We start from the raw sequence: 16,886 nt of genomic DNA, 5'->3' as shown, positions 1-16,886 counted from the left end.
TTTCAAAAAAAAAATCAAAATTTAAATTGATCTTAAGTATCACATGGCAGATAGTTGTGCTCATTATTTTCCAATGTTTGTAGTAATGTATTTTACCTTATTTACTATAAATAAACATTGCCTAAAGGGACACTGTGTAATACTTGGCCACCGAAAACGAGCTCTACAGAACACTAGAAAGGATATAAACTAGAGACTCAAATTGACAAAACAACTTTTTTTTTGCTTTTAGGGGTACCCATAGCCACAAGATGGCAGACAATCATGTCAACTCCAACTAAGTGAGCCTAATGTTATGTAAAATAAGTACAAATTTCTTGACCCACAAATATTTTTAATGCACATTTGTATGATGTATCATGTAATTTTGCTTATTATTTAAATAAATATTTTTAAATAACGTTTTTTTTTCACCAGTAAGAGGTGCTAAATAGTACACAAGGTACTTTTAAAACTAGCAAAACTTTTCAGATAAATGATAATTAGCTGAGGTTGAAAGATATACAGAGGTGTGTAGTAGCAAGTTACATTTACTCCGTTACAATTACTTGAGTAAAATTTGGGACATTTTGTACTTTTATTTTTATTTGAGTAGATTTGTGAAAAGAAACTACTTTCTCTGCTACATTAGGCTACATAAAACCTGTTACTTCAATCCTTTCCATGTAAGTACACATCTGTCTGTTAGTCTCTGCTAAGTTGCATTCATTCTGTCAGATACCACATTTCTTTTATTTAGATTTGACCAGTGACCCAAACAACCACCAGGTGACACTTGTGAGCCGGGTTGGGATTTCTTTTTTCTTTTTTTTTTTAACTGCACTCTATGTGCAGTGTATATAGCGGTAATACGTATATGTAATGTGTATATATACATATACAGTGGGACTTCGCGGTTCCACGTTCGCGGCTTCAGAGCTTCGCAGGTCCAAAAAATAATAACAAAATAAAAATAAAAATTTAAGCATTTTTGAAGGGGCGTCGCTACTTCGCGGATTTTCACTTTTCGCAGGTGGTTTTGGTCCCCCATTAACCGTGATAACCGAGGGATTATTGTATGTATATATTGTATATATGTACATATATATGATATAGAAATTTGGATGTAGTAATGTGGGCAGTCTGGGCAGCACATATGTTGTCCCATTCACAGGGATCAGAATGGAGATTTTCATTTTCAGCTGAAATAGCCACCGTCCAGGAATAAACCAGGGCGGAGTACCAGGAGGAACCCCACACAGGCATGGGGAGAACATGCAAACTCCGCACAGGGAGGCTGCGGTAACTAGAATTGACCTCCGCACCATGAGGCTGCACGCTAACCACTCAGGCTCGGTTCCATCTGTACAATCAATCAATTCAACATATTTTTTCCATAAAGACATGAACTTTTGCATAGTTACCAGGTAAGATAGGAAAATCGTTTGTTTCAATGATTTCTCTGTAGGAGTATAGTTGACCAAACATATCAAATTAAAATAAACCAGTATAACAATGTTATCAAGCCACTGTCGAACCAAAGGGGATTTATGTTAGAATAAATGTCCTGATTGTTCAATATACAGTATTTATGCAAAAACAAATTGTGTTTCCAAACAAGAGACCAAGGGAGAAAACCCTGTCTGTAGAAGGAAGACATTTTTGGTGGGACAATCAATACTGTAATAACAAGCTAAAAAGAATGGTATGCCACATAGTTTGGACAGATTATGGAAGGGAATGGTGTATCATAAGAAGTTGGGATTTTTTGGTAAAGTGTAATACCTAATTGATTTTCAGGAATTTGCAATCTTCCTTTTGCGGACTCATTACCAATACTCGATTTTCAACATGATGAGTTATATTTTTCCTTCCCAGATTGCAAAGTAGCCTATTAATCTCTGATAATAATAATAAACAGATTGGGAGGCGTATGTTAAATGAGAAAACCCCTTCTGCCTTAGACAGAATGAATCTTCCTCTAAAACGGGGGTCGGCAACCTATGGCACACGTGCCAGCAGTGGCACGCAAGCGCACGGCAAAGTAATAATGATTTTTTTTAAATGCGCATTTTTACCTGAAGTTTAGACATTTTCATTGCACGCTTTCATTGTTCAGCGGCTTTACGGTGAGCGTGTGTCTGCGCAGTGCCTTGCGGAGGAGGAGAGATCTGTGTTTTAAACCCTCCTACAGAAACACCGGGGCGCGATAAATGAACGAATCACGACAGCCAAATCATGACGGCTCCTCGAGCGGAAAAATCTCGTTCTTTCCAGCCAGCGTGGACAGACGAATGGGGCATTGTGCAAAAAATGATCGTGCTGTTTGTGCATTATGCCTCGAGAGCGTTGTACCTGGCACGTCAAGTGTTAGACATCATTACGAGACGAAACATGAACATGAATTCAAGGACGAGTCTGAAAAGGCGGATACATTAAAACGCGCTGTGTCCAGGTGCGGTTCGTGCCTAAATACAACTCCCCTGCAAAATGCCCCCCACCCCCCCTCGCATGAACGCGCATTCTGCTGCGCTTCCGACAAAAGCGATCCCATTCTATATAATAAGTTTATTAAAAAAATGAAGCGAGCTAATCAAAACAATTAAGCGATCGTAGTCTAACGCGTTTAAAGCGCGATCGTGTTCTACAAACTGCGTTTATTAACGCGGATGCAAAAGTCACCAACACTGGAGACAAATCAATGTACGCTATGATATCCACGATCACAACTAATATTACACAAATAGCCTTTATTTGATGTACTATAATAGCCATATGTAATGTATTTTATTGTGAATGAAACCCTGGTTGCATTGTATCCCGCGGTGTAAACAAATTGTTGTTTTTTTTCATTTAAAATCGGACTTCCCTGCCTATACTCTTTGCAAAGTAAGACACACTTTAAACCTACTGTGTTTTTTTGGCTTTGGGATCCAACTACAGAGGAAGACCTCCACTTTGTGATGTGTTAATAGGTGTTCGACAAATCTAGTTCGTTTTATTACTATTATTATTGTTATTATTAATAGTAATATTATGAGAATCGTTCTAAAGCTCTTCAAAATCACTGTGCTGACACATTTGTCACAGAAGGTTACACTAGAAGTCACAAGTCTATATCTTAAACAGGGTCCATATTAGCAGGGGAGTCAGATTTTGGCAGGTAAAATGCCTGCCAAAAAATGAACAAGAATAGCTGAGGATAAAATTGGTCAGTTATACGATTTCAATGTATATCCATGTTGTATATTTGGACTGGTGTAAAATTACAGCTCTGTTGGATATAAAAAGATTATTGTGCGAGTCATTAATATTGGTGTGGCACACTGATTTACAAGGAAATTTGAAAGTGGCACTCCACACCGAAAAACGTTGCTAACCCCTGCTCTAAAATAATATTTTTTTACCAAAACCAAATTTTTGAAGCGATTTCTACTTCATCAACTATTGCGTTGTGTTCTACTTCCGCTTAATACTAATTTGGTTTCAAAAGACTTAACCGGAAGTTGTATTTGCATTCTTGTTAACTTGATGGCACTTAACTTTTCGCATTAGAACCAAACAGGTGGTCCTGTCTCATTCATTTACACGGAGTTTAATCGTCCAACATGAGCGCGTTTGTCTTTCTTTTACTCATTTTTGTTGGGTCCTCGGAACTCCGCAAGCATTCCCGACCTCCTCCGCCGCCGCCCACCGCCAGGGAGGTGCACCTAGGTCCAGACAAAGATGTCGCGGCGGTCCAGAGCTTGGCGGTGCTCGTAGCGAACCGAGAAGTTGCTCCGCGGAGACGAGAAGACCTGAGCGGGTATTTCACGACCCCATGGGCCGCTGGGAGCGGGCTCCGGGTAAATGAGTCGTCGCCCTCCGGGCCACCGAAGCCGCGTCTTTTTTTCCTAGTCGCCGACGGCTCGTATTGGGCGTACGCGCTGATGCTGCTGGCCCTGGTCCTCTTTTCGGTGGGCATGGTTGGAAACCTTGCGCTCATGTGCACCGTATGGAACAACGCCTATTTGCAGAGCGCCTGGAATTGCATCCTGGCCGGTTTGGCTCTTCTGGATTTTCTGGTTCTCTTTTTATGCTTACCGGTGGTCGTCTTCCATGAGCTGACCTTCAGGCGCCTGTTTGGAGACGTGTCTTGCCCCTTGGTGCCTTTCATGGAGGTATTGAGTTCAATTCTATGCACTAAGGTCCTCAATCTCAATTTACCCGGGTGCCGCTGGAAACGGAGTCGGATTTTTCCACAATAAAAAAATCTCAAAAACATTCCAATGTTCTCAAAGCCTTTATGGGGCCCTAACCAAAATTAGATTTGGGCATAACATGCACAAATGTCTTCATTTCTAACACAAAATAAGATGAAACAAAAATAAATAAACACATTGAAAACGATTAAGGTAATCAATCAATCAGGAATAAATAAATAAAATGATAACATACATGAGATATGAACGAATGAGGAAACCACACAGGCTATAGTTGAATAGAAATGCATTATTTGTGTTTGTTAAAACTTATTTATGATGGGAGGGTCCTCACAGATCGAGTTGCCATTTTGGCCTTGGCTCAAAACACTTCTGTGCGTTTTAGGGTTTCCTTCCCTTTGTGGTCCTGAAAAGCCCTAATCTGGCTAATGAGGGTTAGTGCCTTTGTCATGCTAACAAGCCTAATCAAAACTCCCCATTAATGATCTTAACTTGGCTTCTTAACAGGGATGGGTGAGAGCAAGAGGGATAATGGGTGTCTGCATTAGTCTCGTGCCTTTACACACAAACATTTAGCTCTCAAACCAGAGTAAGGATTATAAATGATAGTTTTCCATATCAAAGAAAATTGGTATTTCAAGAAAGGAGAATTGAATTTAATTGTGTTTTTTACATAGATAACAATGTAGTGAACATCGTTTACAATGAGATCAGACATAAAGGTAATACAGGCATAAAAGAGGAAATAAAATGTAATAGAATAATTGTCAGGATAAATAGGCAAAAATATTCACAGGGTAGTGCTTGGAGACTGGCTTAAGGTGTAATAATAGTGCAATGAAGAGGAGCTTGTGCAACAACATTTAACAGCAACAAAAATTCCCAAAGAAGTTGATGAATCAGATTTTAAAACACATTTTCTATTTATAGGCAAGCTGTATATTTTTCCCAGTTTTGCAAACTTGCTAAATGCTATTGCATGTATTCATTCCACAAAACCTTACAAACACTATGCACTATTCTTCTTTGTTGCATTTTTATTATTACGATAACTTAGGCCAGTTTTTCTAAGAACCTATCTAACTACCTACCCTGGTCATATCCCGTGAGAGGGGTGACCATTGAAGGTTCCAGCTAGATCAGAAATATTTTTTGGATTGTAGGTATTTTACTTTTTTCCCTTTTCAGGTATGTTTTTCAGGCATAAATCACATCTCAAAGCTGAAATCTACCCTGATCCTACCCCTCGAGGGAGGGGACCGACAGCAAGACAAACACATACAAAAACAAGGAAAAGAAAAAGGAAAAAAGTAGCAAAAAACACACAAAAGATTTGACCATGGCTAACACAAATCCCAAACACCCAAACAAGTTTAGCTCCTCGGCACCCAAGTTGGTCATGCTTTCGTCCCTCCAGATGAAACGGGACACAAGAAAGCGGCCATGTGACTCGGGTCAGGGTGACACAACACACTCTTCTGTTCAACACGACAACTTTCACTGGTTTACCCCGCGTCCAAACATCCCACTACACCTCTCCACTCATTCCTATCACCAACAAGAGCGTGAGCTTCCACTACATTCAGACCTTTCTTCCAGTGCTCTCATAACACCATCCATCCATGTCAATCGCGGCCTTACTCTTGGTCTCCTTCCATTTACTTTGCTCTGTAGATCCTCTTCAACATTCGCTCCTCATCCATCCTCTCCATGTGTCCAAACCAACCGAGTACTCTCTTATCCACACACTTGCTCAGTTCCACTACTACTCGTTCTGTTTCGCACAATTTCATTTCTCAATCCATCCAATCTTGTCACTCCTAACCAATGTTCCCTCTAAACTGCGCGCGTGCGCAATCGCGCACTACCCGCACATTTTCAGCGCACAAGAAAATCTAGCCAGCTCACAAAATTCAGGGCTCGAAATTGCTAATTAAGAAGCGAATTAAGTCAAAGTTACTGTGCATGAAAGTAAAAATACACGGGTTCCCCTGACGCTGTTTTCTAAATGCGGTATTTTGAAGTCAATTTCGAAGAAGAACGAAGTTGAGTAAAGTCAGTAGAGTTTTTCAAGAACCGGCTTTTTCGGCTCGGCTCACTAAAGAAAATTAGAGGGAACATTGCTCCTAACATACTCCTCAAACACTTCATCTCAAAAACATTTCATTTTTTTCTCAAATCTGCATTCAGGCTCCAAGTCTCTGCACCATACAACACAGTCGGCACAATCACACTCTCATACAGTCCCCTCTTAACATCCATACCCATACTCTTGTTACTCATCACTCTCCTCAGAGCACCCAAAACCTTGCTTCCTTTATTTACTCTGTTCAATACCCCGCACTCCATTCCACATCACAACCAAAGTACCTAAAGCTTACTTAAAGCTTACTTTCTTAAAGCTAACTTCTTCCAGCACCAGTTTATTCAACCATATTTCCAACGCCATGGTTACTGCCTCACGTGAACACTTCATCACCTTACTCTTGCCAACATTCACACATAACTTACACCTGTCACACATTCTTCCAAACTCTATTACCAACCTTCTCAAAGTTTCCTCAGAATCAGCCACAAGCGCAGTGTCATCTACAAACAACAACTGACTTACCTGCCACACCGTTCCACTGTTATCCATCATCTTTACACCTATGCCAAATCCTCTTGCATTCACCTCTCTCACCACACCATCCATGTACACATTAAACAGCCATGGCAACATCACACACCCCTGTCTCACACCAGTCAACACAGGGAACCACTTACTTGTTTCACTCCCTACTCTTACACATGCTCTGCTGTTCACATACAAACTCTTCAATGCTTCCAACAACTTTCCAGATTCGCTCTTTCTTACTCTTTTCACTTCTTTCCAGAACAATAGGGGGTTCTAAGAACCACTTTGTAATTTATTTTTTTGCCTGTTCATCATTTTTGTCTTCAAAATCATTATATTACATGTTTTACCCTGGAGTGCCATGTCCAATGTCGTTGCATACAATTTTTCGTTGACGTCAATGACAATAAAGACAATTCTATTTCTAATTGTTTAGGTTGGTGATGGCCATTGGGAAGAAACTGTCTCTGAACCATTTTGTCCTTGTTTTAAGGGACCTGTAGCGCCTACCGAAGGACAATAGGTCCATAAGGTGGTGGCCGGGGTGAGAAGAGTCCGTTATGATGTTGATGGTTCTGCTGCGGTATCACAACCCAGCAACGTTCTGATGATTACAAAACATATTAGGTTAGTCCTGCTAAAAAATATTGATGATTTACATAATTTGGGTGGCAAAAGAATTATGAATGCACACTACTCTGTAGTTATACTTATGTAAAAAAAACTACTGGTATATGAATACATATTTGGCTTTGTTTTACTGTTTTAATGCATTATAAAAAAGCCAACAAAAAAAACACTTAAACACGTAAAGTTCACTACTAACATAGTTGGGTCAAAAAATGTGTAAAAATAAACAATTTTTAAAAAGTAATCATATGAAATGAAATGAAATGATCTGCATTTATATAGCGCTTTTCAAGTCAAGACTTCCCAAAGCGCTTTACAGTGTGCTTCACATTTCCCAATAGCGGCCGTGCAGCCATGTAAGGCGCTAACCTGTATATTGGGGGTACTAGGGGTTCAGTGTCTTACCCAAGGACACTTCGACATGTAACACGGAGGAGCCGGGATTCGAACTGAGATCTCTTGATCCCAAGACGAGCACTCTACCTCCTGAGCTACTGCCGCCGTATATATATGAAGCAGCAGTGTTTCTGTGGTGTGTACTTGTGAGTCTCGTCTTGAATCTGCTAATCTTATCATATGACCTTCAAAATCCAGCTGGGTCCAGTAATAACAAAAGGTCCCTTGAGAAGATGCGACTTCCTTACTTTTCCTGATTAAGTTTCATTTTCCATTTAGCCAATCCACACCCCTTTCCTATAAGACAAGGGCCTTTTGAGGGATGTTCTCATGTCTGATTAACAAGCCCAGGATATACTGTTTTATTTCATTTGAACTTTTTCATAAAAGTCCCTAACTGAACTGCTCTCTTCATCTCTTTTTTCTTTGTCCAAATACTCAGAGCGAATCCTGGAAGTTGAACATGTGGCGAGACACAGATTGTCTGTGCTAATAATTGCCTTCTTAGTATCTGAAACCAGGAAAAAAGCTTTCTCAACAATACATAGATGCATCTTCATCCAATCCTTCATCTTTCATCCATTCATCCTAGCCATGGGACGAGAGTTGTTTCGCAATGCGATCATGTAAGTTAGCGTTTCTTCAGAATACCAGTCACTGTAAGACGCAAGTAGGATGATTCATGTGCACTGAAAAGACACTCTATTTTCATACACCACATAAACGTGTGTTTGTGTGTGCCTGTGTGTTAACATGCATGTTGCGTGTACAGTGGTGCGTGCAGGAAGAGCATCCAATTAAAATATGTATGCGTGTAAGGGCAAAATCATCAACTACTTCTACATCATTTACTTACAAACTGCATAAAGTAGTCACAGAAGAAATCCATGATAATGTCGTCTTGTTGCCCCTTGGCTATTCTTTTATACCTCCTGAGCCACTGCCGCCCCAATCAAACCTCATCTAATTATCATCTGTCTAGCTATATCTATTTCTATCCAGCCAACCAGTTCTATCTAGCTGTCTACATGTGTGTGCATTCATACTTTCTCTCAACACATACAAGCAGAGGAAAACATCCATCCATTCATGATCTGCACCACTTATCCTCAGTAGGGTTGCGGGTGTGCTAGAGAACCATCACAGTGGGCAGGGAACAACCTGAACTTGTTGCCAGCCAGCTACAGGGCACACAGAGACAGACAAGTCACTCGCCACTTGAGATGCATGTTTTTAGAATGTGGGAGGAAACCAGAGTGCTCGAAGAAACCCGCGCAGGCACGGGGAGGCACTGGAAGGCTGGTAGCTGGATTGGAACCCATGATCTCAGAACTGTGCCGTGGACGCGCTAACCACTCAGCTCCCATGCCGCCCTCAGGGGAGAACAGTGACAACCCTATGTTTGTCAAAAGTAAAGTTTAAAGTTATGGTTTGTCTGTAATAGGGATAGCAAATTATGTTACATGATGGGGTTGGTATTCAAACACGGGTTAGGAATTCAACATGGGATTTGAAGATATTTTTAAATTAATTGTATGGAATATGGAACTTATACATACATCTGCCATCTCCTGGCTTAACGGTGGTGTCCGTAACTTCAAAAAAATTCTACTTGCCCTTTGAGACTCTTCGTGATTTAGGGCTATACAAATAAAAATGACTTGACTAGACTTGCTGGTGGCATCTTCTGGCTGAAATCATCAATGCAGCCTTGGTCAAGCTCTTTTGTTGTGCGTGCAAGTACCGCATTTTCTGGACTATAACTCTCTACAGAATATAAATCGCACCTGCGCAAAAAATGCATAAATAAGAAGGAAAAAACAAAACATGTATAAGTCGCACTCGGAGTATAGTTGCATTTTGGGGGGGGAATCTATTAGTCACCAAAAACATACATGCTACCTAGAAAGGAAATTGCACAAAAAAAAAAGATAGAAAACGCGGTATACTAACATTACACATGTGAGCATATCTTAGACATGCTCGTCAGTTATGATGTAACATATTAAGAGTTATTCAGATAACTGTAGCATGAAGAACATGCTTACCAAACTATCCAACCGAATCTTACTCCTCGATGTCACTTTTACCAGTAAACAATTCCCAGTATGTCCCGGAGGTAGATACTGCACCAGCTTTCTCCTTACGCTTTTACGTTGCAGTCAAGGTTAAAATTATCAACATAGGCACAGAGCGCCCCCGTGTGGTTTAGTGTGAAAATAACATATGAAGTGATATACAGTACCAATAATAAAATCTTCAAACTCCATGATATGATAATGTGTAAATAATGTCACATATAAGTCTCACTGGATTATAACTCGCATCTCCGGCGCCAAAACTGCAACTTCTAGTCCTGAAAATACGATATGTGAAATTCTTATACACGCTCAAATAACCTCTTCCTTTCTTATCTGTTTTGGGCTTTGGGTTGGCATTTGTACTGTTTTTCAATCAGTCCTTGTCTAATTTTCACAGCCTTATCCTAAAGTTAAAGAAAACTGTGAGCCTGCACCTGAAATCACCCTCCTTCCTCAAAACCCCCCACCTCCTTTCATCCACTGTAATGTGCTCCGTGGCCAGAACACCAAAGGTTAAAGTAAGATAAAAGCAGATGGGTGCGGTGGGAAAATGTATTAAGGCTCTTTGAACTGAGTTGGGCATTGTAAACACATACTTAATAGAGAAAATATTTCTTTCAAACTTTTTAAGAGCATCTCAAACCATGCACCCTACCTTTAGGTACTCGTTGCAGCCTCTGTCAAGCTCCTTATGATGGGAGTGCAAGTACTGTACGTGCATTTCTTGAAGAGGATCAAGTAAACTTTTTTTGTCTTTCTTGTGGTTTGTGTTGAATTCTACTTAGAACAGGTCTTTTCTTACGTTTGTCATTTTCATGCTACACTAACAAGTAGAAGAAAAAAAATGGGGGATGTAATCTGCCCCGAACAGCTTTGCTAAGAGTGAGATACAAGAGGGTAAGGGGTGCCAGGAAAAAAACTTTGGGCTCTTTGAACTCATATAAAGAGAAAGTTACTTTTCTTTTTCAAGGAAACATCAAATGATGGACCCTATATTCAAGGATAAGATTACAATGCCAAAATAATAAATAAGAATTTCAAGCAAAGGTTAGAAATATATAACAGGATTTCGACAGGTTCGGGGTTTTGAACTAGTGTTTCATAACAGGATTTTTTAAAATCATGGTCTGATTTATGTCATTGTGAGCCTAAATACGTTTTTTTTTTAGTTGTAAAAGAAAATCCTTTGAGGACAATTGGTATAACGCTGTCAATAACTTGGAACGGGTATCTGGAATGTTTTCAAATCTATATGGTGTATGGTGTCTTACGACAAACATTTGATAAAGGTTAGTCTTGCACTTTTTGTTACTTTAAGTAAAAATTGTCATTTTTAATGGTAAGTGGACTGCATTTATATAGCGCTTTACCAGGTACTGAAGACCCCCAAAGCGCTTAACAATACATTTCACACATGGATGGATTGATATGAAACAAAACACTTAGCCACAAATACTTGTGTTCAAAGTTTATGCTTTCATAACTAAACTTAGGGTTTCAAGTGAAGATTTCAAGTTTGTAAACGACTGTTTAATTATTAGGTGACATCTCTGGGTGTGGCCACCTTCAGCCTCTGCGCTTTGAGCATCGACCGCTTCCACGCAGCTACAAGCATCGCCTCCAGCCCGAACTCCAGGTTGGAGCCATGCCACTCAATCCTGTCCAAGATGGCAGTCATATGGCTGGGGTCGCTGGTGCTAGCCGCTCCTGAGCTGCTTTTGTGGCAGGTGCGGAGGGAAACCGTTGGGATGCTTGATCTAATTGGCTGGCGGGAATCAGTTGGGACTTGGGGCTCGTTTCCATTCGTGGACGTGTGCATGCGAGAACCATCAGTCGAACTCTCGGAAGGTGTCTACTCGCTAGTGTTGACCTATCAAGATGCCCGACCTTGGTGGATGTTTGGCTGCTACATCTGCATGCCGCTGCTCTTCACGCTGGCCTGTGACCTGGTAACAAGACGGGTATGGTGCAAACAATCTTCTATATTCGATCTGTTGCATGCTAGAGGTCGACCGTTTATTGGGCAGGCCGATTATTGGTATAGAGATTTAGGTAGGAATTTGATGTATATACGTATCACATTTTGCCTTAATTCGACGAGCTGTTCATTAAGTCTCATGCAGCAGAGAATCTCTCTCTCTTGATCCTCCTCTCTTTTCACTACACATCACGTGCGTTCTAATTGGATACCGGGGGTGGAGCCACTGAGGCAGGAACAGTATTGTTAGAGCAGCACCTCAGCTAACTCTTACCGACCTGCCTGTGCCTGTGATAGAAAAGCGTGTTTGCGATTAAGAGTTGTTAACTTTTTATAGAGAGGCACATTAAGGTGGAGACTTATATATTTGCTCTTATCATAACATAACTTCGGAAATAAAGCGTGTGTGTTTGTGATTGAGAGAGAGCATAAAAAACACGCAAAATTCAAAGCGATAAGCTGTTACCTGCGGCTTAAAATCTGGTGCAACTTGTACAATGACAAATTTCAAGTTTTGTCTTTAAATTTGAGCATTTGGGTATTAAACAGGTGCGCTCTTTAGTCCAGAATTTAGATCCTATTTTTACATCAGTGTTAGCATCCATGCAAAACATTTGACCCCAACTGCAAAACTGATGATTCTATCTTGTAGGTGTCAATGCACCAACCAGTCAAAGCGCCAAGAAGGCGCTACTCTGCCACCTCTTGTGTGGCTTCATCTCCAAGCAAGAAGAAGCATGCTCATCACCATCATCAGCATCCTGCCAGCGAGTCTCGACTTCGCTCCACTGTGATGTGGCTGACTTCTTTGTATGTGGCCTGCAACATACCTGACAGTGTGTGTAATATCGCACTGTTATACGTGGAGGTGTCGCCAGGGGTGAGGGCGACCACTAGCCTGGTTGGGCACTTCTTCCTGTTCGCTCGCTGCGCCGGAATGCCAGTGCTGCTCCTGTGCTTGTGTCGTTCCTTGGGTCAGGCTTTTCTTGACTGCTGCTGCTGTTGCTGCGATGAGTGCCTTCCTGACGCATCCAGGTCTGGCTCTTCTGGCTCTACAGCTACTTCTGTGATCCCCTCTCCATCCCCGACGTTATTGACACCTTCCTCGCCTGACGATTTGGCACAAGCAATTGGAACACCCTGCTGAAATGAAGTATTTCATTGAGGCTTCTGTGCAAAGTGCTGTCTATCACGTAGGTTTTGATAGTAGGGTTTTAAGATGCGGTTACGTTTTCAAACTGGGTTTAAGGGTTGCAAAAAAGATTACTAATAAGAACTTTAAAACAAAGTGTCGAAAGTGTCAAACAAGAGATAGGTATTCAGTTGAATATTTCAAATAAGGTTGGGCAATATTGGGAATGTTGGTATCGATCCAAGTAAATACATGGTAGTATCAATCGATACTGATCCTATATCATTACGTTTTGCCTCAAAATGTCATGATCATTAAATAATTGAATCTTTCCCCCTTGAGTTAGTTTATAATTATGAAAAACACAGTACTAAAAATGTTTAATTTTTTTTATTAACTTACTACATTGTACATTTTTAACTATATGTAGAACATTATAAGCCAAGAAATACTGTATGTAACAATGGCATGTAGAACTAAAATACCTTTCATTAGACAATATTTCACTCTTTTGTCTCTCATTAGCTCCGTTGCCATGGTGACACGGCATTTGCATGTTTTTGTTCATGAACAGTAACATGTTTACATTTTGTTTGCAGCTCGTTGATCTCTGCAGGGTGAGCGTTTTTCGTGTGTTTATGTAGCACTTCACCATACAAATTACACCTTGTATTGTCCTTTTCTATATTTGGAAGAAAAAAAAGCACCGCATTGCAACTCTTGTTTGCCTCTGCAACTTTTAGCTTCTGGTAAGGGATGCACCATGGATTTAGCCCTGTCAGCTGCTTTTGTGGCAAGAAGGAGCAGCAGAAGAGGTTGGGAGAGGTGCTAAAAGTGTGCTTGTCAGGCATAAACTTAGAGTGGCCAAAGTTGCTTGGAGAGAGTGAGAGAAGAGCTGCGCTATCTACACAGAGAAGGTATGTTTAGGAAATTGGTGGAGGAGCGGAGTATCGATCCCTGGACAAAATTATTGATCCAATCCAAGTTTTTGCTTAGTATCAATAATAATGATGTTTGGATCGATCCGCCCACTCCCTAGTTTCAAGAGTTACAGTTTTTACAAAAGACATAATCAAGGTTTTAAACCAGAAGTAAAATATCCCACTAGAAATGGCTTTTCAAAATATAGTTCTCACATCAAGGCTAGTGATTCCATTAAGATAATTAAAACTAGGGTTTCAAAACAGCCTCGGGGCTTAAAATACAGCATTTGAAGTCGTTGTTAGGGTATAAAATTACCGGGGTTGGGTTTTAAAATGGGACTTAGAAAATTAGAAAGGGTGTTATATATGGGGTTTACAATACAAGTTACTGTAGTTTGGTATTTACAATGGTAAATGGTCTGCATTTTATATAGCGCTTTTCAAGTCAATGAAGACCTCCCAAAGCGCTCTACAATGTGCACCAATAGGGAGTCAGCCATGCAAGGCACCTACCTTATTGGGGGCATTAGGGACTCTGTGTCTTGCCCAAAGACACTTCAACATAACACGGAGGAGCCGGAAATTGAACCAAGACAAGCGCTCTACCTCCTGAGCTAATGCCGAACAGAAGTAAAAAAAGAAGTAAAGTTTCAATTTACAGTTTCTGACCGGGTTAGGCATTCAAAATAGGGTTTGATTATATTTTTAAGGCTAAGATCACAATGCCGAATGATGTTTTAAGATTGAATTATGAACTTCAAGCAAAGGTTAAAACATGATTGATCAAAATCAAGGTCTGATTGATGTCATTGTCAGTCCAAATGAGGTGTTTTTATTTTAAGTTTTTGGATTTGTAAGGTTTTGAGGACAATTGATATAATGCTGTTACTAACAAATTATACGCATGAGAAATGTTTTCCAATCTTTATGATGATGTTACACTCACCAGTATTTAAAACACAAAACCATCAGTTATGGGAAAACGTTTGATTTAGGGTTGAACTGCAGTACTTCTTTTTGTTACTTTCTGTAAACATTGGACTGGATTGTGTTTGTTCATCTGTCATTTCTAATCATAAAGCAGGAAATCTTACATGCTGCTTTTTTGTTCTATCATGAAAGAAAATCTTGGCTTTTTTGCTTGGTGCATTTGAAACTGAACAAGTTACCACAAAGAGACAGGAATTGAGTTGACCACAGACAAAGCGCCTTTCAGTTTTCATTTTTTAAGAAGGCAGGCAATAAAACTTGAGAAGGGCCTTTGCTTCATTGGTAAGCAACTGAATATACATTTTTGAAAGAAATTTTCAAACTTATTTACTAAATTCCAGAGTGTTCCAACTACAGGGGGTCACACTTCTGAACCTCCCTGGTAGGGTCTATTCCCTCCCAATCATGCCACTCCAGGCCTCACAGTTGTTGCCTATGTGAGCATCAAAATCTCCCAGCAGTACGAGGTAGTGTTCTCAAACAGACGATCCAAGTATTCCAAGAAGGAATGAACAATATTCTATGCTTACACACCAACATGCAGTTCCAACAACCGCAAAGACATTGCTTCTTCCGAGAGTGGAGGGAGGCTACCTTCTTGTTTAGCAACGTACAACTCTAAGCCACGGGTCAGCTAATGTGACTGCAATCTCGATTTGTGCAATTCATTGTGTGTAACTCCATAGTGCAAGAGAGTCCAACCTCTCTCAAGGTACTGATACCTGATCCCAAGCTGTGTGCGGAGGTGAGTCTGACTAGATCTATTCAGAAAACTTTCAACTTCTTTAGGTTTTCTCCCTGCCAGAGAGGCAATATTCCATGTCCCAAAAACCAACCGCTATAGCTGGGTTGGGTTCACCAAAGGACCCTCATTTTGCTCCTGCCAGGCCATTTTGCCCCTTTTACAGCTGGCAATTCCATAAGAAAATGTATTCACATTATGCCTATGGGCTGGGCTGTTGACCAGGCCACCAGAGATTCTCCAGGCCTAGCTTCAGAGGGGCAATTCAGGTAACCCTGTCTGGGCGAGGAAATTGTGGATCAGTATTATTAAATATGATTTGGCGTCTGTAAGCTGCAATTTTTTTTCCCTCATCTTGGACCTGTGTGACTTTTTCAGGTTCTGTGGGTATTTTCTGGGTCTCCATGATTACCAGGACAACCTAAATTTCATGTTGCCACAAGTATAAACAGCCTGTGTGTCTCAATTTTCCCAAACAGCATGTGGCCCCACTAATTAGCCAATTCCTCCCCACAATAGTAACAACTAAGAAAACATGCATAATAACATAATGCCTTCATTTATTGGGGTCCACCTGCAGGCCCCCTCGAGTGCTACAGCAAGACTGCAAATCTCCTTTGAGATGAAATAATTCGTCTGAGGCGAAAAGAGATGAAGAAAAAGATGGGGGTGAGGCCTTCATAAGAAGAACGCTTTTGTTCGGGCGTTCTTTTTGGCCGCCCGGCAGCAATGCTTGAACAAAGCCGCATATCAATCAGTGCCGGCCATTGGCGTTGCTAAGCTACGCAACGCCCACTGACTCCCACGCCGCCGTCTTGCCACACATAAAAGAAAAAAAAAAGATAAGCCTAAAGCCAAACTGCTTTCAAGGTTACCATGGTAACCACCAGGGTAAAGTTTGCATTATGGCCTTTGACGCACAATCAGGGAGAATTGAAGATTGAAAAAAACTACAAGGAGTCATCAAGTTGCCCGGTATTGCAGTACCTCCGGGAACGGTGCATTCGCAATGATCGCAGCAAGGCTTTAGGGCTAGGACCTTAGCTTGGCCTTTTGGCTGAAAGTAAGTGTCCCGGCTCCTAGGCTTTGTAGCGTATTATGAACTGACCGATAACGGATAATGGATAATGAATAACGAAGATAGAACAATAACCCTTAAAAACCCCAAAACCCCATGTGTCCTTTTCCTGTGCTTGAAATATAACCTGCGCGCTAG

At 40.7% G+C, this 16,886-nt stretch overlaps 1 protein-coding gene across 1 annotated transcript; it reads left to right on the top strand.

Annotated features, from left to right (window-relative positions):
* The first annotated feature begins 3,522 nt into the window (after nt 1–3,522).
* On the top strand, nt 3,523–14,962 carry gpr37l1a (G protein-coupled receptor 37 like 1a). Its single transcript, XM_088337536.1, has 3 exons — nt 3,523–4,139; nt 11,447–11,866; nt 12,536–14,962. The coding sequence occupies exons 1-3, from the start codon at nt 3,588–3,590 to the stop codon at nt 13,028–13,030; spliced, it is 1,467 nt and encodes a 488-aa protein (XP_088193662.1). The 5' UTR covers nt 3,523–3,587; the 3' UTR covers nt 13,031–14,962.
* The last annotated feature ends 1,924 nt before the right edge of the window (nt 14,963–16,886 follow it).

Source organism: Urocampus carinirostris, chromosome 6 (assembly GCF_059441175.1).
Source record: "Urocampus carinirostris isolate Australia breed hairy pipefish chromosome 6, RoL_Ucar_1.0, whole genome shotgun sequence".
Lineage (NCBI taxonomy): Eukaryota > Metazoa > Chordata > Actinopteri > Syngnathiformes > Syngnathidae > Urocampus > Urocampus carinirostris.
The sequence above is the reverse complement of the archived record's forward strand: the minus strand, read 5'-3'. Positions and strand labels throughout refer to the sequence as shown.